The sequence below is a fragment of the Camelina sativa genome, chromosome 5, assembly GCF_030686135.1.
Source record: "Camelina sativa cultivar CO46 ecotype springtype chromosome 5, ASM3068613v1".
Lineage (NCBI taxonomy): Eukaryota > Viridiplantae > Streptophyta > Magnoliopsida > Brassicales > Brassicaceae > Camelina > Camelina sativa.
In genome coordinates, this window is record NC_141884.1 from 32,400,251 (window position 1) to 32,423,921 (window position 23,671).

The 23,671-nt window shown below is 40.2% G+C and overlaps 1 protein-coding gene across 1 annotated transcript; it reads left to right on the top strand.

The window, feature by feature from the left end:
* LOC147944616 (ethylene receptor 1) lies at positions 1–3,731 on the top strand. Its single transcript, XM_087451002.1, has 7 exons — positions 1–245; positions 663–1,613; positions 1,723–2,091; positions 2,184–2,438; positions 2,526–2,653; positions 2,747–2,944; positions 3,067–3,731. The coding sequence occupies exons 2-7, from the start codon at positions 708–710 to the stop codon at positions 3,425–3,427; spliced, it is 2,217 nt and encodes a 738-aa protein (XP_087307128.1). The 5' UTR covers positions 1–245; positions 663–707; the 3' UTR covers positions 3,428–3,731.
* The last annotated feature ends 19,940 nt before the right edge of the window (positions 3,732–23,671 follow it).

Genomic DNA, 23,671 nt, shown 5'->3' on the forward strand with positions numbered 1-23,671 from the left:
AATTCATCATAAGGTATTTTGAACGAACGTATTCATATACCCCAGCTATATATTACTCTATTCAAAAAATAATTAAAAAAAGTTAAGAAATGACGTCAAAAAGAAAAAAAGTAAAAGAAAGAAGAAGTGTTAAACCCAACCATTTTTGACTTGATAAAAAGCTTCAACGCTCTCCTTCTCCGTCGCTCTCCGCCGCGTCCGAATTCCCCCAAATCCTCCTCATCTCTCCGATCAATTCTTCCCAAGTAAGCTTCTTTCTCGATTCTCTTCTCACACCAATCGTAATTGTTTCATGAGTTCTCCGTGTATACACATACGTTCTTCACTTTCACAGTTTTTCTTTTTTTTTTCTTTCTTTGTTCTCGATCTCAAATTAAAGAGATTGAGAAACCTAATTAGTATTGTTCTAATGTAATGCAAAGGTATTAGGAACTGTGACCTATGATTTCAAAGATTTGGATTCGAATTATTCTGTTTTCAATTCTGAAATTGGAACCTAATTTTTTTTTTTGTAATCGTTGTGATCGAGACCGTCGCAGTGATGTAGAAACCCTAATTTCTTGATTCTGTTAGGTGCATAGTGATTGATATAGCTATTTTTCAGCTCTTGTTCTGTTTAGGCCTCCGCAATGAAGTGATTGTATGTGTTGTTTGTTTCACAGGCGTGTATGTGTTGAGAGAGGAACCATAGTGTTAAACATTTCATAATGGAAGTTTGCAATTGTATTGAACCGCAATGGCCTGCGGATGAATTGTTAATGAAATATCAATACATCTCAGATTTCTTCATTGCGATTGCATATTTTTCAATTCCTCTCGAGTTGATATACTTTGTGAAGAAATCTGCGGTTTTCCCTTATAGATGGGTGCTTGTTCAGTTTGGTGCTTTTATCGTTCTTTGTGGGGCAACGCATCTTATAAACTTGTGGACTTTCACTACACATTCGAGAACCGTGGCGCTTGTGATGACTACCGCAAAGGGGTTAACCGCTGCTGTCTCGTGTGCTACTGCGTTGATGCTCGTTCATATTATTCCTGATCTGTTGAGTGTTAAGACGAGGGAGCTGTTCTTAAAAAATAAGGCTGCTGAGCTTGACAGAGAAATGGGACTGATTCGAACTCAGGAAGAAACTGGACGGCATGTCAGAATGCTGACTCATGAGATAAGAAGCACGTTAGATAGACACACTATTTTAAAGACTACACTTGTTGAGCTTGGTAGAACATTAGCTTTGGAGGAGTGTGCGTTGTGGATGCCTACTAGGACTGGGTTAGAGCTACAACTGTCTTATACACTTCGTCAGCAACATCCTGTTGAGTATACGGTTCCCATTCAATTACCGGTGATTAACCAAGTGTTTGGTACTAGTAGGGCTGTAAAAATATCTCCTAATTCCCCTGTGGCTAGGTTGAGACCTGTCACTGGGAAATATATGCTTGGGGAGGTGGTTGCTGTGAGGGTTCCACTTCTCCACCTTTCCAATTTTCAGATTAATGACTGGCCTGAGCTTTCAACAAAGAGATATGCTCTGATGGTCTTGATGCTTCCTTCAGATAGTGCAAGGCAATGGCATGTCCATGAGTTAGAACTCGTCGAAGTCGTTGCTGATCAGGTTCAGCATAATTTCTGTTTCCCATGTTTTCTTCTTTTGTTTCTTATAGTTTGGTTCAGTCTGAAGTTTGGTATTAAATATTTTCTAAACTTTTCTTTTCTTATTCCAGGTGGCTGTGGCTCTCTCACATGCTGCGATCTTAGAAGAGTCAATGCGAGCTAGGGACCTTCTCATGGAGCAGAATGTTGCTCTTGATCTAGCAAGACGAGAAGCAGAAACAGCAATCCGTGCCCGCAATGATTTCCTGGCAGTTATGAACCATGAGATGCGAACACCAATGCATGCGATTATTGCACTCTCTTCCTTACTCCAAGAAACGGAATTAACCCCTGAACAAAGGCTGATGGTGGAAACAATACTTAAAAGTAGTAACCTTTTGGCAACTTTGATGAATGATGTCTTGGATCTTTCAAGGTTAGAAGATGGAAGCCTTCAACTTGAACTCGGGACATTCAATCTTCATACTTTATTTAGAGAGGTAACTACTAATATGTCAATGTTTGAATAGCTCTATGTTCCAGAAGTTATACTATTTGTGTACTTAATTGTTACATTTGAATCTTGGTGCAGATCCTCAGTCTGATAAAGCCTATCGCAGTTGTTAAGAAATTACCTATCACATTAAATCTTGCACCTGATTTGCCAGAATTTGTCGTTGGGGATGAGAAACGGCTAATGCAGATAATATTAAATATAGTTGGTAATGCTGTGAAATTCTCCAAACAAGGTAGTATCTCTGTAGCCGCTCTTGTCACCAAGTCAGACACTAGAGCTGCTGACTTTTTTGTCGTGCCAACTGGGAGTCATTTCTACTTGAGAGTGAAGGTTAGTATCTTACACAAGCAGCTTGTATCTTAAACCATAGCGGCACGTATTTCTTAGGTCTTAATCTTGGCGATTATTCAAATATAGGTAAAAGACTCTGGAGCAGGAATAAATCCTCAAGACATTCCCAAGCTATTTACTAAATTTGCTCAAACACAATCTTTAGCGACGAGAAGTTCGGGAGGCAGTGGGCTTGGCCTAGCCATCTCCAAGAGGTTGAGCCTTATTTAGGAACACTATTTTCTTTCTGATATTTCTTCTCATTTGGTATTGCTAAAACTTTGCTCATATGTGTTTGATATGACAAGGTTTGTGAATTTGATGGAGGGTAACATTTGGATTGAGAGCGATGGTCTTGGAAAAGGATGCACAGCTATCTTTGATGTTAAACTTGGGATTTCAGAGCGTTCAAATGAATCTAAACAGTCAGGCATACCGAAGGTTCCAGCCATTCCTCGGCATGCAAATTTCACTGGACTTAAGGTTCTTGTTATGGATGAGAACGGGTTAGTATAAGCCCCTCACCTTTCTCCTTGCGAAAATACTCGCCTTCTCACATGGAGAAATTAGCGCTAAGAAGAAACGCAGCTTGAATCTTATGGGAAACCGGTGATTATTTTGGTTTCAGGGTAAGTAGAATGGTGACGAAGGGACTTCTTGTGCACCTTGGATGCGAAGTGACCACGGTGAGTTCAAACGAGGAATGTCTGCGAGTTGTGTCCCATGAGCACAAAGTGGTCTTCATGGACGTGTGCATGCCAGGGGTCGAAAACTACCAAATCGCCATCCGTATACACGAGAAATTCACAAAACAACGCCACCAACGGCCACTGCTCGTGGCACTCACTGGTAACACCGACAAATCCACAAAGGAGAAATGCATGAGCTTTGGTCTAGATGGTGTGTTACTCAAACCCGTATCTCTAGACAACATGAGAGACGTTCTGTCTGATCTTCTTGAACGCCGGGTTCTGTACGAGGGCATGTAAAGGCATCGCCCCGCCCCGCCCAGAGGAGTGATTCTGCTCCCGGCTTTCTCTCCCGTAAAAACATCGGAAGCTGATGTTCTCTGGTTTAATGTGTACATATCAGAGACTGTGGGATCGTTTTGGATGATGTCTGACAGGAAATAACGTAAAACAGAAACTCTAGGCAGGTCTGTATCGTGGCGATTCCGGTTAGAGAGGAACTAGATGTTGGTGGTAAAATTATGCCATTCCAAATTACTTGTATGATTGATGTTGTTGTATTATATATCGGTTACGTTCTTATTAAAATATTCGGATTGAGTCATGGACGCTTGTTGCGTGCTGATAACGAAAATCAGTAAACCAAATGGAAAACAGAGTAACGAAAAGGTTTCTTTTATTGATAGATATTGGAACCAAATAACACAACGTTCTCTTAGAAACGCAGTATCACCATCTCACTTGCAAGAGCCTCGTGAGAGATCTCCAGCAAAACGATGAGGAAAGATTCTCTAAAGAAACTTAGATAAGAACAAGTTTTCTACTTTTTGCATAATGATAAAATGAGGAGCTAACAAATGCTTATATAGGCTACTAAGTCGGCTAACAACCCAGACAAACGCCCGACAAACACCGTTAACACCCTCTCTTTTATTTCCGTGATGTTGCCAACCTTAAACCGTCATCCAACGTCTGCTTTTTATTCCATACTCACGCGCTGCACACTCTGCTTCAGACTCCTTTTTAACCACGTGTGCCTTTACCCGATATTACTATATCAAAGCTCCCCCGTTGAAGAACCTTGACCACAAGGTTCAAAGGTCGGGAACTTGCGTTGCAGGTCATACAAAAACTCCCATGTAGCTTCATCTTCAGTCTCGTTCGTCCACTGAACCAAAACCTTAGTAGCCGCTCTTCCCTGACGTTTAACCATAGTGCGAGCCAATATCTTCACAAGTTCCTTGAGGAGGACATCAGAAACGACCGAAGGAAGTTGTGACGTAGTGAGAACATTACCAACCATTGCCTTGAGTTGAGATACGTGGAAGACAGGGTGTATAAGAGAACCCTCCGGCAAGAGTAACTTGTAAGCCACTTGTCCACAACGTTCAATCACCTTGTAAGGACCATAGTATTTAGGAGCAAGTTTCTGGTTAGATCGAATGACAACCGATCCCTGACGATAGGGCTGCAGCTTGACGAACACCGAGTCACCAATATCGAAACTTCGCTCAGAGCGATGAGAATCTGCGAATTGTTTCATTCGATGTTGAGCTCTTAGGAGGTGAAACTTAAGAATCAGTAGCATACTTTCACGCTCCTGCAAACTCCGTGCGACCACTGCAACTTTGGATTCACCCGGAAGATAAGGCAAATGGACTGGTGGAGGTTGTCCATAAACAGCTTCAAAAGAACTGAGCTGAGTCGATGTATGAAAGCTTGTGTTGTACCAAAATTCTGCTAAGGGAAGCCAACTCGACCACATATGAGGCCTCTCACTGCACATACAACGTAGATATGTCTCCAGACATCTGTTGACAACCTCTGTTTGCCCATCACTCTGCGGGTGGTAAGCACTAGAAAACTTCAATTCCACTCCTTGAAGAGAGAAGAGCTCCTGCCAGAAGTTACTAACAAAGACGGTGTCTCTGTCACTTACAATTGACTGTGGACACCCATGAAGCTTGAAAACTGTGTCCATGAATGCTTGGGCAATAGACACAGCCGTATATGGATGAGCTAAGGCCATGAAGTGAGCCGCCTTTGTGAGTCTATCAACTACCACAAAAATGACCGTCTTACCATTAGAGGGAGGGAGTCCATCGATAAAATCCATGGAGAGATCAGTCCAAATGGTGTTAGGAATGGGTAACGGTTGTAAGAGACCAGGATAAGCTGCAGTATCGTATTTGCATTGCTGACAGATAGCACAGCTGCGGATGTAATTTTGTATATCCAATGCCATACCCTTCCAGTAGAATAGCCCCTTTACCTTCTTATAAGTTGCATCCCGACCAGAGTGTCCTCCTACCCCCGAGCAGTGCATCCATTGCAAGATGGAGTTACGAAGTTTGACATCCTTAGGCACCACAATCTTACTCTTCCTCCGTAGCACAGACTGGACCCAAGAAAAATGCTTTTTTGCTAATGGATTAGCCTGCAATTCCGTGATCACCTGACTTAACTCCTTGTCCTGATTGTAGCAAGCTTGAATATCTTTCAAAAGATCACACTTCAATACTGACATTGCCATGTGTAAGACTTCTGTTCCTTCTACTCGCGACAATGCATCAGCTGCAACGTTATCCTTCCCTTGTCTATACTGGATTTCGTAATCAAACTCGAGTAGCTTAGGAAGCCATTGCTGTTGAATAGGAGTGTTCAATCTTTGTTCCAACAGATACTTCAGACTTCGTTGATCCGTTTTGATCACGAAATGATTGGGTAGTAAGTAGTGACGCCACTTTTGAACCGCAAAAACGACTGCAAGTAACTCTTTTTCATAAATGGAGAGATTCAGCTGCCTACCCTTCAAGTGACGACTGATAAATGCCAACGGGTGTCCTTCCTGCATCAACACTGCACTGATACGTGTTGTGCAAGCATATGTCTCCACCACGAATGGTTTCTCAAACACAGGTAAAGCTAATACAGGAGCAGAACATAGGGCAGCCTTCAAATTGTTAAAAGCCTCAGCAGCTTCTTGTGACAAAAGAAAAGAGTCTTTCTTAGTAAGAATGGTTAAAGGGCGAGCTATAGTACCGAAGTTCTTAACGAAACGCCGGTAGTAACCAGCTAAACCCAAAAACCCGCGCAACTGCTTCACAGTGGAAGGAGTTGGCCAGTCTGCAACGGCGTTGACCTTGGCAGGGTCTGTAGTACCCCACCAGCGGCAATATAATGCCCCAAATACTCAACCCGATCCGTTGCAAACGTGCATTTGCTTTCCTTAGCATACAACTGGTGTTGTCGCATAGTCTGCAAAACTTGCTCAAGATGAACTATATGGTCGTCAAGCGTGGAGCTGTAGACCAAAATGTCATCAAAGAAAACGAGAACAAACTTGCGTAAGAACTCTTTAAAGACTGCATTCATCAATCCCTGAAACGTAGCAGGGGCGTTGGTTAAGCCGAAAGGCATCACCAAATACTCAAAGTGTCCATTGTGAGTTTTGAAAGCAGTTTTGTGGATGTCTTCAGGCTCCATTCGCACTTGGTGGTAGCCAGCACGTAAGTCAATTTTGGAGAATACAGCTGACCCTCCTAACTTATCCAACAAGTCTTCTATCAAAGGGATTGGAAACCGGTTCTTGATAGTGAGTCCATTTAGGCCTCTGTAATCCACACACAGTCGCCAGCTTCCATCTTTCTTCTTAACTAAAACCACCGGAGAGGAGAAAGGACTTGAGCTGACACGAATGGTTCCAGCTGAAAGCAGCTCTTTAACAATCTTATCGATTTCATCCTTTTGATAGGTCGCATAACGGTACGGTCGTTGATTGATTGGATCCGCACCAGTTTTGAGCACAATCTTGTGGTTGTGTTCCGTCCGGAAGGGTGGTAGTACGGTTGGTTCTTCAAAAATGTCCGTGTACTCACTCTTCAACTGTAAAACTGCAGAGTTGTTTGCATTCTCCTGCTGACTCAACTCCACCGCATATAGCATAATGTCCTCTGACTGAATCACTTCCTGAGCACATATCATTGAAATCTGCACTGCTTCCTCTTGTTTTTTATTAAACTTAGTTGCTTTCATGGTTCGCACTGCCCCTTGTTTGATTCCATGAAGGAGAATCCTTTTCCTGTTCCACCAAAACCCCATTTCAAGTTTCTGAAAGTTCCAAGTTGTATCACCAAGTGGTGCTAACCATTGAACTCCCAACACCACATCGCAACCACCAAGTGGAATAAGCATGAAGTCATCTTGAAAGGTGGTACCCTGAAATTCCCATTTAAAGTCTGAAACCTTCCCCTGCACATTCAATCTGCTACCATCCGCTATTGCTACTCGTGATATCCCTGCAGTTTGCACTGTGATTCCCAACTGCTTCGCTGTACGAGGGTCCATGAAATTATGTGTGGATCCCGTGTCTAGAAGGACAAATAGAACTTTCTTCTTGTGCACTCCTCGAACTTTCAGTGTGCGGTAATCTGTAATTCCTGCCACTGCACTTATCGAGACCTGGGGCATATCCTTCTCCTCAAGCTCATCATTCAAGTTGATAACCTCCTCTCCTTCCGTATCTTCTTCTTCTTCCACCTCAATCATAAAGACCTGAGTCTTTTTATGTTTTAAATAGTGATCAGGGTGTACTTTTCATCACAAATAAAGCATAACCCCTTTGCCCTGCGTTCACTCATCTCTTCTTGAGATAAGAATTTCCTAGCAGACTTAGGAGATGTGAACTTACTTTGCTCATGAGTTACCTCTTTTCGATTCTGAGAGTATGACTTAGTATTCACGGAAGCATTACCTCCATTAAAAGTCTTGATGTGTGAACTCCCTGAAGTCAGTCCTTTAGTCCTTGGATGAGCATTTTCATATAGTCTTCCCAAAACCAAACACTGACGCACCGATTGTGGCTGGAACATTCGGATGTGCATCTGCATATCAAGCCTCAACCCTGCAAGGAAAGCACTTACCAAATATTCCTCTGACAGTGTAACTCTCGTTCTGATCAGGTCAAACTTTTGCTGGTAATCTACTATTCCTTCAGTCTCCTGTAGATGTTTCAGCTCTGCAATCGGATCCTCCAATACATCAGCAAAACGTTCCCTCAACAACAGCTTATACGACCCCCAATCATGCAACACATTTCTTCCCAAAGGTGTTTGTGACAACGCCTGATGCCACACCGCCGCATGACCATCAAAGTGCATTGCAGCCATCCTTACCTTAGATTCATTAGGAGTGAAATCTAAAGCAAAGTAGTCCTCCACCTTATTCAACCGACCAGTGAAACATTCACCATCAAACCTGGGGAAGTCTACTTTTCCCAACCTCGTAACACCGTGATAATGACCCGGTCCCTGAAACCCACCTCCACGGTTTTGTTCATAACTTTCGCCATACGAATCTGGTGTTGATGAAGCTTCCACCGGACCCTTTCCATGTGGTTTCGATCCCGAAGGAGCTTGTTGTGCTGGGATCATCTTAATCATCTGAAACATTTCGGCCAGCGACTGATCCAGTTTACGATTCTGCTCCGCTTTCGCATACTCCAACGCTTCTGTGCGAGTGAGCAAACTTTTCGATCCTTCCGTTTCACACTCCACCGCCATGGTTTCTTCACCGTCGGGATCGTTTTTGTTCACCTGAGATCGTGTTCTAACTATCGTTTCCGAGGACAGATTCGCTCTGATACCAATGATAACGAAAATCATTAAACCAAATGGAAAACAGAGTAACGAAAAGGTTTCTTTTATTGATAGATATCGGAACCAAATAACACAACGTTCTCTTAGAAACGCAGTATCACCATCTCACCTGCAAGAGCCTCGTGAGAGATCTCCAGCAAAACGATGAGGAAAGATTCTCTAAAGAAACCTAGATAAGAACAAGTTTTCTACTTTTTGCATAATGATAAAATGAGGAGCTAACAAATGCTCATATAGGCTACTAAGTCGGCTAACAACCCAGACAAACGCCCGACAAACACTGTTAACGCCCTCTCCTTTATTTCCGTGACGTTGCCAACCTTAAACCGTCATCCAACGTCTGCTTTTTATTTCATACTCACGTGCTGCACGCTCTGCTTCAGACTCCTTTTTAACCACGTGTGCCTTTACCCGATATTACTATATCACGTGCATGTGTGATATTGATGTGGTATCGTGGCGACAAGCTTTGCATATTTTATATATATAAAATTTGATGTTAACACTTTCGATGTGGTATTGTAACGTCAATTTATAATGAAAAGAAAAGAGGAAAAAAGAAAAAGATTCCTTGAAATGCTAAAACAGATGAAAGTATATATGTAACTGCTGTTAACGGTAGTTAAGTTGCGACTCAAACCACCGACAATTCAAAGATAGAGGTTTTTTTTTTTTTTTTTTACACCAATAGATTTAACTCAAATGAACTAATTGGATGAAAAGTTGTTTACACATAAGACATGATACGAAGATGTTCAAGGATAAAATATTTTTAAATCAAATAACGTCAAAAAATTTAGATGTTTATTTTTGTTTTTTCTAATTAAAGTTTACTACTAATTTTATAATAATAGTTAATGGTCGCTATGTCATAGGTTAAAATCCACAAATAATTAAAAATTAATCATTTTTAGACTCGACATGCTATAATGAGGTATTTAACGTCTAGAAAAAATATGAGACACTTTTAGGATTTTTTCTCATTAATATACTTTTAAATATCTTTCTACAGTAAAAATTCTATAAATTAAGAATTGTTGGTGTAACATCCACTTTTTAAAATTGGGATGTAGGGAAAACCAAAGAATGAAAATTTTAATTGATTTTAGTTTAATTAAATTCTGGTTTAATCTAATTAAATTAAAAACTCTTAATTCTCCTTCTTATTGTCGACACTTCCTCCTCTTTTGTGCTTTTGTCGATATTGTCATCAGAGAGAGGGAGAGAAAGAGAGATAAGTCTTGGGTATTTGGTGTAAAGGAGAAAAAGAGAAGGAGATCAAGCTTTTTCCTTAGAGTTAAGAGAAAAACAGAACTGTTAGGGTTTGGGAGAAGGAGGATCCGACTGGTCAAATCGTTTCGGAAGGTACTGATTTTTGGTAGGATTGTAGCTAAGAGATTTTCGTACACTCTACTTTTTACAGAAGTGAATTTGAGTTAATATTATAGGAGATATTGGCAGTTTCGCGGATTGAGATCAGCGGGTTTTACGGGGACAATTGCGGTTTCATCTGTTATCCGATCGTGCTAAACATTTGTGGGAAGCTTCTGGACGTATAGACCTTGCTTTTCACCAGAGGGATTAGAAAGTTAACGGTTCGTTTTGATTTCGTAGTTTCACTTGTGAGGTTGTTCTTTTCAGATTTTTCTATCAGTTTGTTTTCAATGTTTGTTTGTTGTTGTGATTGGTTGTAGGAGCGAGTTTGGCTGTTCTTGAATATTGGAGAGCCTCTCATTTGGTTGTAGTTATTTTCGTGAATCACTTGCTAAGGTGAGTGCGTGACCATGAGCTTATCTAAGCGATTGGGTTGTATGACTTGTTTTGTGTGATGATGTGTAGGTGTGGTGAAAGTGTTATTGGTTGTTCTGTTTAAATGGTTGGTTTGTTATATTTTATTTGTAGTTGTACTCTTGATTTGCTTGTGTGTATAGCTCGTAGATGGGAAGATCTCCTCACTGAGTACTTCTGGTAATACTCACGCATCTTATTGTGTTTGTGGTGCAGGTAGAAGCAAAGTGTGATCGTGGGATCATGGCAATGAAGAGGAGGATGTTGTAGTGGCTTGTTTGGTTGTTGTCTGGCTTTTGTTAGGTTGCTAGAGTTGAGTCCTAGAATGTTGTTTAGGATTTCTGGTTCTATGGTTTATATTGATTGGATCTTTAGCTTATGATTTCGGAATTATTACGGTCTAATTGATATTGGTTATTGGTTTATTGGTTTTATTATTTCCGCTGTTTGGTGTGATTGTGGTTAGGTGGCTAGTGGGTATGGGACCACTAGTTGTAGTTTATTTATATATTTAGTATTTATTATTTATTATTAAAAAAAAAAGGGTCGGTCCTTTCAGTTTGGTATCAGAGCCCTTACGGTTCTATGTTTGGGTTCACTAGGCTTTGTGTTGTAGATGTTTGGAATTTGCATGCTTTGATTGATTATGTGAGTTAGTCAATTGTGTGTGGCATGGAGTCCTAGAACATCCTCTACAAGCCTACAGTGTGATTCCACGGTGAGTTTGTGTTTTTGTATTTTTGTGTTATGTTAAGATTGCTTGTTAGCCTCTGTTCTTGGAAGTGCAGTAGTTAAAGGTGTTGAGATGATGGTCGTGGATGTGGACGTGGTCGTGGTCATGGTCGGGCGGGTTCCGAGGCCAGAGAGTGGGTGGTCCAGAGTTCCACGAGGAGGTACGTCAGAGGGTCGCAAGTGTATAAGGAGGGACCAGAGGGGGTTAGCCGGTGAGCGTGCCAGAGGTGCTGGGAACCCAGGTGTGGGGTTGCAGCAGGTGGAGCCCAGGTTCGAGATGATCGCTTGGCGGATCTGTTGGCGTGCTGTTGGAACGGTTACCGAGAGGGGTACCAGTGCAGGCTTCAGTTGTACCGCATGTGGCGGGGTGCAGGTGAGGGCTGCGGATGTTGAGGAGTTTTCATCCTACGTTAAGAGGATGGAGCGGTTGTAGATGACCGGTATGAGATTATTCTCAAGAGGTATCGGGCCTAGAGAGGCGGCTAGGTGGACATATGCAGTTGGAGCAGATATTTTTCTGTTTGGTGGTTAATCCAGTTGGATATTAGAAGTTGAGTGGGCAGGTGTAACATTGCAATGTTATACCCGAACCACAAGAGGTACTGTTGGTCGGGAGATGTTTATAGTCGTTAAGGATTGTTGCTCCTGAGGGGATGGTGATTCCCCTGAATACCGATAGCTCGAGGGGCTGTGGGCTCCAAGAGTGGCAGAGGGGAAGATGTTCCCCTGAGGGGATGAGTAGTTCCCCTGATACCAAGATCTCAAGGATTGTGGTCCAAGAGTGAGACGGTATAACTCGAAGACGGTGGTCTAAGAGTGAGATCGGTATGGCTCGAAGGTTGCGACCTAAGGGTGGAGGAGTTGGGAGCAAGCAATGCCTAGGACGTGAGTATAAACATAATGACGGGATGTAGACCTCGAGAATTGATGGTGGTTTAATCTTAAATTTTAGTTGTGTTGGCCGGTGGGCCAGGATTTTATGACCGGTGCAGTCATGAATGTGTGGCTGATGCGTCAGGATCGTGTGGCCGGTGGTGCTGGAGTCCCGGGAAGGGGAGCTGCAGTAGGTATGAGACAGCAAAGGCATGGTTGCCAAGTACATAAGATTTACGAGAACCCTTTATGGCAGGTTAAACTAATCGTTGCGACGAGGGTGGATGAAGTTCATTGGAGATGGACAGGGTTGCGAGATTCAAGGTTTTGGTAAGTTTGTTGGGGGAAAACAAATCAAGTGGGTCGAGTTGGCGGCTTGCAAAGCATCTGACGCGCAGAATCAGAGTATGCGAATGTATGGTACTTGTTTGTTTTATTACCCTCGTATTGATGATTTTCTGTGGAGGATTGCCAAGTGGAAAAGCCGTTTCTGGAGTAAGCTATCTTGTGGAAGTTTACCTAAGAGGCAAGTTACAAGAGATTCTTGGACGAACAAGAAGGTTGATATTCAGGTGGTGGCGAGTTGATGTTGGCATACTTGATTATTAGCTTAATAGAGCAGAGGAAGTAACTAGAGGATTTGTTGAGCATGGAATTATTTCATCCTATAACTTCACCGCAGGGAGCGTCGGTGTTGCAAGAGTAGAAGAAGGATGAGGTATGGGTTTTCTGGGTCACATTGTTTCTGTAGAGAGAATTTCTGTAGATCCGTAGAAGATTCAGGCTATCAGGAAATGGCCTAGACCGCAAAATGCCACAGAGATCAGAAGTTTCCTTTGTTTGGCAGGTTACTATAGGAGGTTTGTGCAGGGTTTGGCAAGTAGGGCACGCCCTATGACTAAGTTGACAAGGAAGGATGTTCCTTTTGTTTGGTCACAGGAGTGTGAGGAGGGCTTTGAAAGCCTTAAGGAGATGTTGACTACTACGCCAGTGTTGGCTTTGCCTGAGCAAGGAGAACCCTATGTTGTTTATACTGATGCATCTAGAGTTGGTTTGGGGTGTGTGTTGATGCAGCATGGGAAGGTGATTGCCTATGCTTCGCGGCAATTGCGGAAGCATGAGGGCAACTATCATACTCATGATTTGGAGATGGCTGCTGTAGTTTTTGCTCTGAAGATTTGGAGATCATATCTTTATGGTGCAAAGGTACAGATGTTTACAAATCATAAGAGTCTGAAGTATATATTCACTCAGCCTGAGCTGAATTTGAGACAGAGGCGGTGGATGGAGCTTATGGCGGATTATGATTTGGAGATAGCCTATCACCCTGGTAAGGCTAACACGGTTGCAGATGCTCTGAGTCGGAAGAGGGTAGCTTCGGCTCAGGAGCAGGAGATGGAGTCTCTGGTAGGAGAGATCAGTGCTTTGAGCTTGTGTGCTGTTTCACAGGAACCGTTGGGTTTGGAAGCAGTGGATAGAGCAGATCTTCTGAGTAGGGTGCAGTTAGCTCAGGAGAAGGATTTAGGGCTGGTGAATGCCTCAAAGGATGTGTATTTAGAGTATCAGGTCTCAGATAATGGTACTATCTTGGTGCACGGTCGGGTTTGTGTGCCCAAGGATGAGGAGTTGAGACAGGAGATTCTGAGAGAGGCTCATGCGAGCAGGTTTTCTATTCATCCAAGAGCGACTAAGATGTACCGTGATCTCAAGAGGTACTATCACTGGGTCAGGATGAAGAAGGATGTAGCTAGCTGGGTTTCGAGGTGCGATGTGTGTCAGCTAGTGAAGGCTGAGCATCAGGTTCCTGGCGGTTTACTAAAGAGTTTACCCATTCCTGAGTGGAAGTGGAATATGATCACCATGGATTTTGTGGTAGGATTGCCAGTGTCACGGACCTTTGATGCTATTTGGGTCATTGTGGACCGGTTGACTAAGTCAGCACATTTTCTGGCCATTAAGAAGACTGACGGAGCAGCGATCTTGGCTAAGAAGTATGTGAGAGAGATAGTCAAGTTGCATGGGGTGCCAGCGAGCATTGTGTCTGACAGGGATTCTAAGTTCACTTCGGTGTTCTGGAAGGCATTTCAGGCAGAGATGGGCACTAAGGTGCATATGAGTACAGCTTATCATCCCCAGACAGATGGACAGTCTGAGAGGACGATCTAGACGCTGGAGGACTTGCTGAGGATGTGTGTGTTGGATTGGGGTGGCCATTGGGCAGATCATCTGAACCTGGTAGAGTTTGTTTACAACAACAGTTACCAGGCGAGTATTAAGATGGCTCCTTATGAGGCTTTGTATGGGAGACCATGTCGTACACCATTATGCTAGACTTAGGTGGGGGAGAGGAGCATGTTCGGGGCAGATTTTGTTCAGGAGACCTCAGAGAAGATTCGGGTTCTCAAGCTGAACATGAGGGAGGCTCCGGATAGACAGAGGAGTTATGCTGATCGGAGGAGGAGAGATCTTGAATTTTAGGTAGGAAACAGAGTGTACGTCAAGATGGCCATGTTGCGGGGTCCGAACAGGTCATTGACTGAGACTAAGTTGAGTCCGAGGTATATGGGTCTGTTCAGAGTGATTGAGCGAGTTGGACCAGTGGCATATAGACTGGAGTTAGCTGAGGTTATGCGTGCGTTCCATAAGGTTTTCCATGTGTCTATGTTGCGGAAGTGTCTCCGTGAGGGAGAGCGGGTGTTGGTTAAGATTCCTGAGAATCTTCAGCCTAACATGACTTTGGAGGCGAGACCAGTGAGGGTCCTCGGGAGGAGGATCAAGGAACTTCGGAAGAAGAAGATTCCTTTGATGAGATTCCTGTGGGACTGTGATGGTGTTGAGGAGAAGACTTGGGAGCCTGAGGCAAGGATGAAGGCAAAGTTCAAGAAGTGGTATGAGAAGCAAGCCGCAACTTGAGCTTGTTTAGCCTGGTCCCATCTGTAATCCGTGGCTGGAGCGGAAATGGAGTATTCCAGCCCATCTCTCTTGTTTACTCGGTCGCTTGGGGTGGTTTGTTGTGCGACTCAGTAACAAGATGAGGTGGTGCTCGGGGTACAAAATTTCTGTGAGGCGGGGTTTTGGAGAAAAGTTTCCTGAAATAGAAGTTTCCAAAATGGAAAGTGCAAAATATGGAAAGTTTTACAGGAGTTAGAATTTGTCCATTTTAGCGGTGGAGAGCCTTGGAGGGGCTTGAGTGGCCTTAGCGGCGGACTTTCGAGTCAGTGTGCCCGTGTGGGGCGGTCTTATAGACATTGTGTGGCCTTTGTGGCGGGCTGTTTAGCCGTGTGTAGCCTTTGTGGCGGGCTGTTTAGCCATTGTGTGGCCTTTGTGGCGGGCTGTTTAGCCAATTGCGTGGCCTTTGTGGTGGGCTGTTTAGCCAGAGTGCCTGTTTAGGCGGTCCTTTGGGACAGATGGTCTTTGTGACGGTCCTTCGGGACGAGTGGCCTTGGTGGCGGTCCTGTTTAGGACATTTGTTTGGCCTTGGTGGCGGTCCTGTTTAGGACATTTGTTTGGCCTTGGTGGCGGTCCTCTTTAGGACATTTGTTTGGCCTTGGTGGCGGTCCTCTTTAGGACATTTTGTTTGGCCTTTGTGGCGGTTCTTGTGGCATGTATATGATCCTTGTGTGGTCATGAGGTATTCCAGTGAGGGGATATGTGGTTGGTAGGACATTGAGATGTTTTACGCGAGCCATGGGAAGAAAATCTGGATAGGGATAAGACTCAAACGTGTTCAGATTTGTTTGCTCGCGGCTCTTGGGGGACTTAAGGTTCTCCTAGTACTATCATATTCTGAGACTTTGTGGCTTGGGAATATGGTTGGTATATCGACTTCGGATGACGATCCGGAGGCGCGCTGTAGGGTAGCAACCCGAGAGACGAGTATTGGATTTTCCTTATATATTATGGCATGCGGGTTTAGGCCCGATGAGGAGCCAACATTTTGGCATGCAGACTTAGATCTGATGAGGAGCCAATAAAAACTCAAGGTTTAGGCCTATGAGTAAAGGAAAGTCCAAAAGTCGAGAGCAAATAACGTCTGGAGCGTAAGTCTATCACCTAGAGGTGACCTTCCGTAGATCGGTCGGAGGAGTGCGGGCCGTGGAGACGGTTGCACGAGAATTCTAAGCTGATGGTTGTTCAAGATTCGAGGACGAAACTATGTTGGTGGGGGAGAATTGTAACATCCACTTTCTAAAATTGGGATGTTGGGAAAACCAAAGAATGAAAATTTTAATTGATTTTGGTTTAATTAAATTCTGGTTTAATCTAATTAAATCAAAAACCCTTAATTCTCCTTTTTATTGTCGACACTTCCTCCTCTTTTGTGCTTTTGTCGATATTTTCATCAGAGAGAGGGAGAGAAAGAGAGATAAGTCTTGGTTATTTGGTGTAAAGGAGAAAGAGAAGGAGATCAAGCTTTTTCTTTAGAGTTAAGAGAGAAACAGAACTGTCAGGATTTGGGAGAAGGAGGATCGACTGGTCAAATCGATTCAGAAGGTACTGATTTTTGGTACGATTGTAGCTAAGAGATTTTCGTACACTCTGTTTTTTACAGAAGTGAATTTGAGTTAATATTGTAGGAGATATTGGCAGTTTTGTGGGACGTTTCTTCTCATTCGCGGATTGAGATCAGCGGGTTTTACGGGGACGATGGCGGTTTTATCTGTTATTTGATCGTGCTAAACTTTTGTGGGTAGTTTCTGGACGTATAGACCTTGTTTTTCACCGGAGGGATTAGAAAGTTAACGGTTCGTTTTGATTTCGTAGTTTCACTTGTGAGGTTGTTCTTTTCTGATTTTTCTATCAGTTTGTTTTCAATGTTTGTTTATTGTTGTGATTGGTTGTAGGAGCAAGTTTGGTTGTTCTTGAATATTGGAGAGCCTCTCATTGGGTTGTAGTTATTTTCGTGAATCACTTGTTAAGGTGAGTGCGTGACCATGAGCTTATCTAAGCGATTGGGTTGTATGACTTGTTTTGTGTGATGATGTGTATGTGTGGTCAAAGTGTTATTGGTTGTTCTGTTTAAATGGTTGGTTTGTTATATTTTATTTGTAGTTGTACTCTTGATTTGCTTGTGTGTATAGCTCGTAGATGGGAAGATCGCCTCACTGAGTACTTCTGGTAATACTCACGCATCTTATTGTGTTTGTGGTGCAGGTAGAAGCAAAGTGTGATCGTGGGATCATGGCAATGAAGAGGAGGATGTTGTAGTGGCTTGTTTGGTTGTTGTCTGGCTTTGGTTAGGTTGCTAGAGTTGAGTCCTAGAATGTTGTTTAGGATTTCTGGTTCTATGGTTTATATTGATTGGATCTTTAGCTTATGATTTCGGAATTATTGCGGTCTAATTGATATTGGTTATTGGTTTATTAGTTTATTGGTTTTATTATTTCTGTTGTTTAGTGTGATTGTGGTTAGGTGGCTAGTGGGTATGAGACCACTAGTTGTAATTTATTTATATATTTATTATTTATTATTTATTATTATAAAAAAAGGGTCGGTCCTTTCATTTGGAACTATGAAAATCAATTGTTTTCTTAAGTTTTTAATTTATCAATAATAATTAATTTATAAAGAGATTTTTGTTTTAGTAAATTTTCATAAAAAATATTTAAAAATTTTCGTAAATTTTCACAAAAATATTTAAAAGTAAAATTTAACCGTCAGAATTAATATTTTTATACGTTCAATTATAAGAAAAATAACAATTATCATGTTCTGAATACATTACTGAAAGTTTTTGATATAATAAAAATATAAGACATATACTCTAACAAAAATTAATGTGTATATATATGAACATATATTTTGATAATTTTATATACTTATTAATTTATATTACTGAAAGAATCATATATTTATAAATAACTTCAAAACAATATTATCTAATTATATCATCTAATGTGTCCTAAATCCCCTTTTTAATAAAACGGAAGTACACAACATAGTTTTTGTAGACTTTATATTTTTAATAAATGGTTACAAATGATTACAAATAGGTTATAGATAGGTTATAGATTAATCCATATATTAATATTAATCGGTTACACCTAAATATTAGGAATATTCCAAATTGATAATTGATATATTAATGGTAACAAATAAATTCATGGATATTCCAAACTGTATTTTCGGAAGATTTTAGTCCTATATCACGTTGTTTCCAAAGATCTTTAAACACAATATTACAAATTTATTTCCACAGATTTTATCGATAGATCACAACGTTAACCAAAGATAGATTACGAAATTGATAGATTGATTGGTTACAAGTTAAATAGTGGGTTACAAGATAGATTACAAAATAAAATTTAACTAGTGCTGTAGCACGGGTACTTATCTAGAATCATTAGCAATATAAAACTTACATAATATGTATTTTTTTTTCTTTGGTTTATAGGAATATCTAAATTATCATTTTCCATTGACCAGCCTTGTTTTACGACCAAATTGAAAGAAGGGATATCACAAAGTCGTTTATCAAATTGAAAATTTCTTCGACGTTGAGACTGTCTTTCATTAAGATGCAGAAGTATAGGTTTATGATCTGAGCCAGTATAGTCTAGAAATTCTAGTTCTGCATTTGGGAAGTGTGCTCGACCAGAGGAATTAATCATCGCACGATCAAGGCAACAAAGAATATCAAGTTGCAGACAAGCAATGGCTAAACTAAAGCATCAATCCTGTTTAAACGCTGAGAGAAGAATTAAAAGCTTACAACTTGGCGATGGAGAGTCCAAATAGACGAGTGAGACAACAAATACCTCTACTTCAGGATCTTTTAACCAAAGCTTATAGTGACGAGGAGAAACATTGGCAGCAAAAAAGTCGCAACCAATGGATGGCAGAAGGTGATCGAAATAAACAATTTTTTCATGCATCTGCAAAGTCAAGATATGCAAAAAACAGAATGATTTCCATTCTTGATGATCAGGGTACTCAACATCGAGGGGACAAAGAGATTGGTGAGCATGCGCAAGAGTTCTTTACAAAGTTTATTCTAGTAATGACCACCATGTCACTCTGGAGGAGTTTGCTGATTTCATTCCATCTGTAACCCCTGCGATCAACGCCAGTTTGACGAGAGACTTTAGTGATAGAGAAATATATGATGCAGTATGTCTCATAGGTGATGATAGAGCTCCTGGCCCTGATGGACTAACTGCTCGGTTTTACAAACAGTCTTGGGACACGGTTGGACAGCATGTAATTTAGGAAGTGAAATCTTTTTTCAGAACAGCAACGATGAAACCGAGTATCATTTTGTATGATCCCGAAGATAGATAACACAACGACACTTTCTGACTATCGACCAATTGCTCTATGTAACGTACTGTATAAGATAATTTCCAAATGCTTGGTCCAGCGTTTAAAACCTCACCTCAATGGCATTGTTTCTGAATCTCAAGCTGCCTTCATTCCCGGACGCATCATACAGGACAATGTCACGATCGCACACTAATTGATGCATTCACTAAAAACAAGAAAAAGAGTATCACAGACTTACATGGCTGTTAAGACAGACGTATGTAAGGCATACGATCGTGTGGAATGGAACTTCTTACAAACAACTCTGCAGCTCTTTGGTTTCTCTGTTCAATGGATTGCCTGGATAATGGCAACTGTTAAGACAGTAAACTACTCTGTACTGATAAATGGTGTTCCTTATGGTCATATTCGACCTAAACGAGGAATAAGGCAGGGTGATCCTCTCTCACCATATTTATTCATACTCTGTTCTGACATCTTAAGTCATTTAATCACATCAAGTGCTAAGGATAGAGACATAAAAGGGATTAAGATAGGTAATGGAGTACCAAGGATCACACATTTACAGTTCGCGGATGATTCACTATTTTTCTGCCAAGCTAATAGGCGAAATTGTCAAGCCTTAAGGGACGTCTTTGATGTTTATGAATATTACTCAGGCCAGCAGATTAATCTGTTGAAATCAATCATCACTTTTGGGTCTCGAGTATATGGTGCAACTCAGGATAGATTAAAGACTCTTCTAAAAATACCAAACCATGGTGGAGGAGGAAAATATTTGGGTCTTCCTGAGCAATTTGGGAGAAAAAAGAAAGAGATGTTCTCTTATATCATTGACAGAGTACGAAGACGAATAGGACATTGGAGTGCAAAATCTTTATCTCCGGCAGGGAAAGAAATTATGATGAAATAAGTTGCAGTCTCTATGCATGTCTACGCTATGTCGTACTTTAAATTACCAAAAGGGGTTAATTCAAAGATAGAAACACTTTTAATGAATTATTGGTGGGAGCGTAAAGCTAATCAAAGAGGAATCCCTTGGATCTCTTGGAGCAGACTAAAATACTCAAAGAAAGAAGGGGGACTTGGATTTAGGGACCTTGAAAAGTTTAATGATGCTTTGTTAGCCAAACAAGCATGGAGACTACTAAAATTCCCTAATTCACTCTTTGCTAGAGTTATAAAAGCACATTATTATTCAGATGGACTGCTCTTGGATTCAAAAGAACGAAAAAACCAATCTTATGGATGGTCCTCCTTACTACATGGACTGGATTTAATTAAAAAAGGTACTCGATTTTTGGTTAGAGATGGTAAAACTATTTGGTTGGGTAAAGACAATGTCTTGGAGGGCACGCCACCTCGAGAAGTAGAAACGATCGATCCTCACTGCAATATGACTCTGGATGTGTTGATAAAAAAGACTGAGAATTTTCATGTTTGGGACACAGAACAGATTGATAACATTGTGAAGCCGACTGATATTGCAACTATCAAACAAGTGTACCTATCTCAAGTTGAAGCAGAGGACAAGCTTATTTGGAACTACACAATTTCTGGTGATTATACAGTTAAATCAGGTTATTGGTTCCTTACTCACAATCCTTTTGACTTAAATCCTGTACCAAATATACCTCATGGCTTGATAGAAATAAAGAACAGGATTTGGAAATTACAAATATTACCCAAAATAAAACATTTCTTATGGAGAGTTCTCTCTAGAGCTTTACCAACAACAACCTGTCTCCGTACTAGAGGTATGAATATTCCTGCTATTTGTCCAAGATGTAACCGAGAGGATGAAACAATCCTACACGCCCTGTTTACATGTCCTTTTGCACGAATGGTTTGGTGCATGTCAGGCGTTTCGATACAGCACACTAGCAAGATGTTTACGGACGTTGAAGTTTCAATCCAAACGATTCTAGATATTCAACCACATGAAATCAATTCTCATAAATTATCTCTTGCCTTTCTGGATATTGTGGCGGATATGGAAAGCTAGGAACTCTTTAGTTTTTGAAGGTTTTCGGGAAGGTACTACAGTCACGATATTGAAAGCTCATCTTAAACAAAAGAATGGATTGATAATCCTCTACTCTCCGGAAGCCATAATCGAACAAACTTAATACCACACATACATTCTTGGCCGCCCCCTAGTTCCCCTATGCTGAAATGTAATTTTGATGCGGCTTTTGACAGTTCTAATCATGCTACAACAGGAGGTTGGATAATAAGAAACCACAAAGGGGATTGCCTTGTTTGGGGAGCATCAAAACTGCTACCTTCAGATTCACCTCTAGATGCAGAAGCAAAAGCTCTTTTACTATCCCTCAAACAAGCTTGGAAAAGAGGATATACTTCGATAATCTTTGAAGCAGATTGTGAGACACTTTCTAAGCTGGTCAATGGACTACAAGAGAATGCTGCTCTATCAAATTTACTAACATATTCAGTTTTGGAGATCAAAATTTCTTTATTGTGATTGTACATTTATAAGAAGAACATGTAATACAGCTGCACACTCTTTAGCTAAATTTGGTTGTCAAAATGTTGATTATTATGTTGAATATGTCATAAAGCCTGTTTGGCTTTTACAACAACTTTGTAATGACTCAGTTTAAATAAATATATTTTCTTTTGGGTAAAAAAAAAAGGTATTTTTTTTCAAGCCTTCATATGATTTTTTTTTTATCCAAAAAAACTTTTAAAAACAACCACATAAGTTATATTTTATATAAAAATTATAATGTATATAATAATAACAATCTGAAAAAATGCCAACAACAGTTGCGATTTTTCGTCGCACCTTTTCATTAAATATATATATATATATATATATATATATATATATTTTTTCTTTGACATGAAATTTCAACGGTTGCATCTCTCTAAAAAGTTGCGTCTGTTAAATGTAGAGTTGTGTCTCTTACAAACAATTGTGTCTATTAAAATGTTCACATCTTTATAAATTTATATATAAGTGACTTCTCATCATTGTATTCAAATTTTCTTTATTTTATACTTTTGACATAATTTTTTTACAGTTGTGTCTCTCTTAAAAGTTGCATCTGTTGAATATAGAGTTGTATCTTTTACAAACAGTTGTGTCTGTTGAAATGTTCTCCTCTTTAGAAATCTATATATAAATAACTTCTCATCATTGTATTCAAATATAATAATATCAATCTAAAAAAATACCAACAACAATTGCGATTTTTCGTAGTACCTTTTCATAATATATATATATATATATATATATTTTTTTTTGATAGAAAATTGCGACGATTGCATCTCTCTAAAAAGTTGCGTCTGTTAAATGTAGAGTTGTGTCTCTTACAAACAGTTGTGTCTATTCAAATGTTCACATCTTATAAATTTATATATAAGTGACTTCTCATCATTGTATTCAAATTTTCTTTATTTTATATTTTTGACCGAAAATTTTTACAGTTGTGTCTCTCTAAGAAGTTGCGTCTGTTGAATATAAAGTTGTGTCTATTACAAACAGTTGTATCTATTCAAATGTTTACATCTTTAGAAATCTATATATAAATAACTTCTCATCATTGTATTCAAATTTTCTTTATATTTGTAATAGTTAAAAGAGAATTTGTTAGAAATGACGTCTCATCACTGTGAGAAATTTATTGCAGTTTTATATATTTTGTAAATCGTTGTAATATTAAATTATTCAGTCTCTAGGTATACAACCATCTATTCATCGAGGGTTATCATTCTATTGGTATGAATCCAAACCGAAATTTTGTTTTTAGCTGTTAAAAAATGTGGTTCAAGTTGGTTTTTCAGAAAATGAGAGCATATTGGCTCGTATATGTTTGTTTTTTTTTTTTTGTCACAAGTATATATATATATATATATATATTTGTCTACTCCATGCTTTTTTGATTAGAAAACTAATTGTATTATAGAAAACAATATGGATTTCTGTATTTCTATTTTTTTTAAAAAAATATCTGATTATGAAATATTAAGGTAAAAATAAAAATAAAAAATCACTGTTCATTCTATTATATTTTCTACAGTCGGGAATATTCAGTTTACTGGGAGATGAAAAACCGGTGATCAACAGAAAGATTGACGGTTGAGATTATTGTCCAATAAACTATCTTGACGACAAAGACTTATCTACAACTTCATATAGCTTAAGGGAATTTTTATATTTAGTTCTAGTCATAATACACTCAAATTGAAATCTTAACAACAAAAA

Coding starts and splice junctions, on each gene's coding strand:
- LOC147944616 (XM_087451002.1), top strand. CDS start 708: ATGGAAGTTTGCAATTGTATTGAACCGCAATGGCCTGCGGATGAATTG. Junction 1,614..1,722: donor TCGAAGTCGTTGCTGATCAG/GTTCAGCATAAT, acceptor TTCTTATTCCAG/GTGGCTGTGGCTCTCTCACA. Junction 2,654..2,746: donor GGCCTAGCCATCTCCAAGAG/GTTGAGCCTTAT, acceptor TGATATGACAAG/GTTTGTGAATTTGATGGAGG.